Below are 6,072 nucleotides of genomic sequence, written 5' to 3'. Positions count from 1 at the left end.
TCTAGAGTATACCAAGGCATTGTATAATTGTTCATAATTATATTTAATTGATCTATTTCTTTATCAACATATTTCAATAAACAATAACGTACTGTTGTACCCATTTCAAATTTGATCTGTAAACAGTTACAGAACTGTAATAGACACAAATAAGGTATGGTGTATACAAACAAAATTATTATTGTCATCGGTATTTAACGATTGAAAAACTTGGTACCTTAGAAGTTTATAATAAAAATAAAACGGAAGTAATATTCGTTTCTTTTGTTACTTACACAATATTTTGTATAATATGCGTGTACCGTGAGATTAAACATATTTTTTTATGAATAAATACTATGTTTAATTATGTTGTTAAGACAATATATGAAAGTAGGTAAGTACTAGATGAAGTTACATTAAAAAAGTACTCAACGTGGTATCAGTTTAAGTGTAAGTTAAGGACCACTAAAAATAAAATTGTCTAACTGCATATTATTTTATATATATACATAATATTATATTATATATTTGCAAAACTGTTATTTATCAATGAAATCAAAGTCCAACCCATGTAAACTATATTATTATTTTCATCCATTTTGTACATTTTATATGAGCGAATAGCTGTAATACGAAACTGCCCGCTCTGTATATTCCAAACAAAATACATACTTAAAATCAACACCATGAAGAAGTTTGTTTAGTAATTAATTGACAATTATATCGTTTAGAAGTTAAATTATCATTAAAATGCCTGTTGCACAAAAAAAAAAAATTTAAAACAGATAACAGCTACACTATAAAAGTAATGGTTGTATAAGACTACGTGTATGATTATTAATCAAACTGTTGTTTATCATAGAGTAAAGCGAACTCATAACGTGTAGAACACAAAACTAGAGAAATATAACTTGTTTAATGTTGTGATACTATATTATAATATTATAATAGGTAGTAAGTTTTTGTCAATTAGAAAGTGAACAATGCATTGGATTGGTGTATGTTGTTTCTGGTCATTATTTGTTTTCGTCTTGTGCGATACTAGTAATTCGGTAAGTACTATACGTGAACATAAATTAATTAACATAATATAATATACGAATAATATACGTATAATCTAAATCCGCAGCTTAAATTGAATCAAAATATTATTCAAATAATTCGACAATTCAATTAGTAGTATTGATTTCATGTTTTTTAGACAAACAATCGGACGTTCATTGTAGATTATGAAAAAAACGAATTCCTAAAAGACGGAGAAGTGTTCCGATACGTTTCTGGTGATTTGCACTATTTTCGAGTTCCTAAATCTTATTGGAAAGACAGAATTCAAAAAATAAAAGCAGCTGGATTAAATGCTATAACAACGTGAGTATTTATAAAATACATGAAGTTATAAATAGTGCAGTTGAATGAAACGCCAACATCAAATTCACATTTTATAAAAACTTTTTAAAGTATAAAAATGTTGGCTGTATTTTTGTAGTTAAATTTTTTTGTACATTAATGACGATTGACGGATTCTAGTTTTTCTAATGTGTTTTGTATATATTCTGAGTTTCACTTTTCCAAGAAGTAGGTATGCATATTGTACCTGATGGTAATATTACATATATTATAATTTACAATTATCTACAAGATTTTAAAAATATAAAATTGTTATAATTGAACTAAGTTACAACGTCATTGTGCGTTTATACACTAATATACATAGACAATTAAGTACAATTATATCTACTTAAAAATTAACTTAATAATGGAATAATGGCCACAAACACAAGTAACATAGTCATTAGTTTGTGTAGACTATCTAGATAATGCTTAAAATGTACATATTAGTAAGAGTAAATGTAAAAAAACAATAAAGGAGAACCTAGGTTTCATATTATATCTACTTGTTAGTTTCAAAGTATATGATTATTTATTATTTTTATCCAATGTTAAATGTAATATATACATGCGTTTATACCTATAACATAATATAGCTGTTAATAGTTTGTTAAACGATTATTTACCAGTTCCCACATAATGAATATTATATATAAAAAGGGACACAGATAATTCTTATTAAAAAAACATACAATTATATTATTATTGTGACACAAATTATAATTATTGTAATATTTTTAGTTACGTAGAATGGAGCTTACATGAACCATTTCCTGGCACATATAATTTCGAAGGGATGGCCGACTTGGAGTATTTCATAAAATTGATCCAAGACGAAGGCATGTACCTACTCTTGAGACCTGGTCCATACATATGTGCTGAACGTGATTTCGTAAGTATAAAATATGTTGTTTTAATGCCATACTCATATTAAAAAAACATATTGTATACAGGTATTAATTTTTTAGGGTGGATTTCCATATTGGTTATTGAACGTTACGCCTAAGGGGAGCTTAAGGACAAATGATTCGAGTATGGTTAAGAAAACACCGATTACATTAAATTGTCTAATTCTTAAAGAATTTAATTTTAGGTTATAAAAAGTATGTTTCACAATGGTTTAGTGTGCTTATGAAGAAAATGCAACCTCATTTGTACGGAAATGGGGGAAATATCATTATGGTCCAGGTGATAAAACAATATTATTAACTGTCAGGATTTAATTATGTTTTAAAATAAGTATTGCAATGTATTGGTACTTTTAAAAGAGTATCTTGGACATTTGCACGAAATACTTAAAAGTATAATATTTGATAATATCGTATATTCAATTTACATATAGGTGTTAATTTTTGTTCTAAAATTTTTAATTGATTTCACATAGGTGGAAAATGAGTATGGGAGTTACTACGCCTGTGATTCAGACTACAAACTGTGGTTACGTGATTTATTAAAAGGATACGTAGAAGACAAAGCTTTACTCTATACAATTGATATATGTAGGCAAAGAGATTTTGACTGTGGTCCTATTCCGGAAGTATACGCGACCGTTGATTTCGGGATTTCAGTAAATGGTTAGTTATATGTACCTACCTACAATCATTATACACACGCCAGGTTGCTTAATGATACCAATACGCATTTCAGATTAGATATTTGCTAGTACTTGTCCCATATAATACATTTAAAACCGATTTCAAGCAGCTTGTTTATTAACTATTTTGATGAATTTCTTTTAGCTGCCACATGTTTTGACTTTTTGAAAAACTATCAAAAAGGCGGGCCATCTGTCAACTCTGAGTTTTATCCAGGTTGGTTGGCTCATTGGCAGGAACCACATCCTAAAGTTAATTCTGACGATGTTGTGAACCATATGAAATCAATGCTGTCATTGAACGCCTCGTTTAGTTTTTATATGTTCCACGGAGGAACTAATTTTGGATTTACGTCTGGTGCCAATACAAACGAATCCGATGCAAATATTGGATATTTACCTCAACTAACATCATACGATTATGATGCTCCGATAACCGAAGCTGGTGACCTGACCGAAAAATATTTTAAGATAAAACAGACACTCGAGAATGCCGTGAGTCTTTTAACTTTTCACAGTCATATATACGAAAGTAAAAATGTTTAGTAATTTTTGTTTTTAGAAACATTCCGGCGCGGTAGTAGAGAATATCAGCGTTATATCGCCGATTCCAATGCTTAAGGCAGCCTATGGCACATTCTTCTTACGACCATTGGTTAGTATATTTGAAAAAGTTACTCATCGGATAAATCCAGTGTTAAGCTTTAACCCGTTAACGTTTGAAGTCATGGATATCAACACTGGATTCGTTATGTATGAAACAATATTATTAAATAAGTTCCAAAACCCAGTGAATCTAACCGTGAACTCTGTAAGAGATCGAGCAATCATATACCTGGATCAAGTAAAGTCACGTCCGCCCACAATAGTTATCAGTGTTGAAATAATACTTTACTATTTCAGGTACAAGTTGGCACTATGAATCGATTAAAAGGAAACACAACTATATTTTTAGACATAAAAAAAAATTCTGCTCAAACACTGAGTATTTTGGTTGAGAACCAAGGAAGGATCAACTACGGAGATTTCATCGAAGACAGAAAGGTTCACTGATAAACATATAATCTAATGAATAATCAAATATAAAATATAAAATAATATAAGATCAATTAATATAATATAATATAATAATTAATATAATTATAATATTTTCTGTCCAGGGAATCTTGGGTCATGTACTTCTTGACAATGAAAAAGTGGGTCCGTGGAAAATGATTGCGCACCCTCTAAACGAAACGTCTTGGCTTTCTTCGATTAAACCAGTGGACAATGTCCAAGTACCGGCATTTTATAGAACACAATTTACTTTGCCAGAGGATTATACGAGTACCTTAGATACTTATCTGGATACTTCAGGTTGGACTAAGGTGTGTGTTCTAATTTTGTTTGTTTGTTTTTTATATTTTTTTTTTCACTATTATCTATTGAAGTGCACTCATGTCATATAAACTATCGTTAAAAACATAATATATTTCATAATTCTTATGTTTATAGGGAGTAGCGTTTTTAAATGATATAAATCTGGGACGATATTGGCCACTCGCCGGACCTCAGATTACACTCTACGTACCTGCTAGTTTTCTAAAGCCACCGCCTGCGGTCAATACACTTGTCATGTTTGAACTTGAACGTGCGCCTCAAGACCTGTCAATTAAGTTTGTAGACAAGCCGACTATCAATGGCCCTATAAACACAGATTAAATACCTATTATGATGTATCGCCTATATTACTAATTATTAATTAATAATATGATGTTGATAACTTTTTTTTTGCTTATCTTCTTCTATCATGTGGTCGACAGACAATCGCTTAGATTCCTTCTTTAATCCAGAATTTTATATTCTCTCTTCTCTTTCGTGTTATTCGGTCCATTAATTCCCTACGGTTTACAATCCTATGTGGATTTCTATGATATTGGTGAATGTGGTTATCTGTATGTATCCGTCCACATTTACATAATTATTCTTCTTGGCTACCCCATTCACAAAATCGACAAAAAGCCTTTCTCTGCCTTAGTCTGATCCGTTCTTCCATTATTTTTTAATATCAAGATGAATCACTAAAATGCAAAAAGGCTAACCTTACTTCTTGCTGGAACAAAATCCTTAATATTTCGTGGAACCAAAAATTAGTTTCGTTGCAGGTCATTTTTTAGTGATTAACCACTGTGTGTCCACTCATCGACAGTAAAAATTAAGATTTACGTTTTACTAATAGAGAGACGCCCTTTTCATAACTCAGTGACCTCTCCAACTACTCTCCTAACAGTTTGATATAATATATCAAACTGGAAATCAATAATGGGCTAAGTGCCAAAACGTTGTTTTTGAGCTATTCAATTTTTTTTGTTTTAGAACCACTGCACCCGGCATATAGCTCTCACGACATTTCTTTGGGTTTTTTCACACCAATTTTATGGTCGTGGCACATAGCCCTCTTTATAGGTTATTGGTGATGGCACATAGCTCAGTTTTTCGAGTCCAACTCGATTTTTTTTTTTTTGGCACTTAGCCCGTTATTTATTTCCAGTCTTCAATATATACCCATGAGCTATGATAGAAATACTAATTCTACACGGAATTAAAAGGGCCACACGCCAAGCCACCGCACCTTCAAATAATATTTATGATAAAAAATAGTAATACAGAACTATGAGCTAATATATACTTGTCATCTTTGAACCTTAACGTGGTCCTCAACACCCGTTAATTTAGTTTATAGACAACCCTGATTCTAATATAAATATTTTTGTTACAATATGAACTATTTCTGAGAATTCTTGATTTAAATTTTAAATCCTTAGCTACAAAAATTGAAAATTTTATAAATTGTTTACGGTATAATTTTAAAATTGTTGGGATTTTGACAAATGTTGTCAAAATTTGAGCTTTAGGTACTTATAAAAAAAACCGTGCCTTTGGATCTTTAATATTTCTCAATTTCTATGATAAATACTTTTGAAAAACCTTGTATTCAATTGTCAAGCATTTTAACCCTGTGAAAACAATTTTGTTGACATTTATAGAAAAAAAAATTTAAAAAATTAAAATTTCAAATGTCTATAAATTACTAACAACGTTATAAATTATATTTTGAAAATTTTATC

General features: G+C 30.1%; 1 protein-coding gene across 1 annotated transcript; it reads left to right on the top strand.

Moving 5' to 3' along the window:
- Window positions 1-573: 573 nt before the first annotated feature.
- LOC100166809 (beta-galactosidase) lies at window positions 574-4,733 on the top strand. The gene is made up of 11 exons (XM_001948514.4): window positions 574-1,034; window positions 1,184-1,350; window positions 2,113-2,263; window positions 2,340-2,403; window positions 2,465-2,559; window positions 2,756-2,945; window positions 3,111-3,460; window positions 3,528-3,809; window positions 3,869-4,009; window positions 4,126-4,332; window positions 4,460-4,733. The coding sequence occupies exons 1-11, from the start codon at window positions 966-968 to the stop codon at window positions 4,664-4,666; spliced, it is 1,923 nt and encodes a 640-aa protein (XP_001948549.1). The 5' UTR covers window positions 574-965; the 3' UTR covers window positions 4,667-4,733.
- The last annotated feature ends 1,339 nt before the right edge of the window (window positions 4,734-6,072 follow it).

The sequence above is a fragment of the Acyrthosiphon pisum genome, chromosome A2 (genome assembly GCF_005508785.2).
Source record: "Acyrthosiphon pisum isolate AL4f chromosome A2, pea_aphid_22Mar2018_4r6ur, whole genome shotgun sequence".
Lineage (NCBI taxonomy): Eukaryota > Metazoa > Arthropoda > Insecta > Hemiptera > Aphididae > Acyrthosiphon > Acyrthosiphon pisum.
Note: the sequence above shows the minus strand (reverse complement) of the source record. Positions and strands in the feature narration are given on the sequence as shown.

Bases quoted from the DNA above. Each gene is read 5' to 3' on its own strand.
- LOC100166809 (XM_001948514.4), top strand. From the start codon at position 966: ATGCATTGGATTGGTGTATGTTGTTTCTGGTCATTATTTGTTTTCGTC. The intron at 2,404-2,464 runs GTATGGTTAAGA...ATTTAATTTTAG, and splicing joins CTTAAGGACAAATGATTCGA to GTTATAAAAAGTATGTTTCA. The intron at 4,333-4,459 runs GTGTGTGTTCTA...TTATGTTTATAG, and splicing joins ATACTTCAGGTTGGACTAAG to GGAGTAGCGTTTTTAAATGA.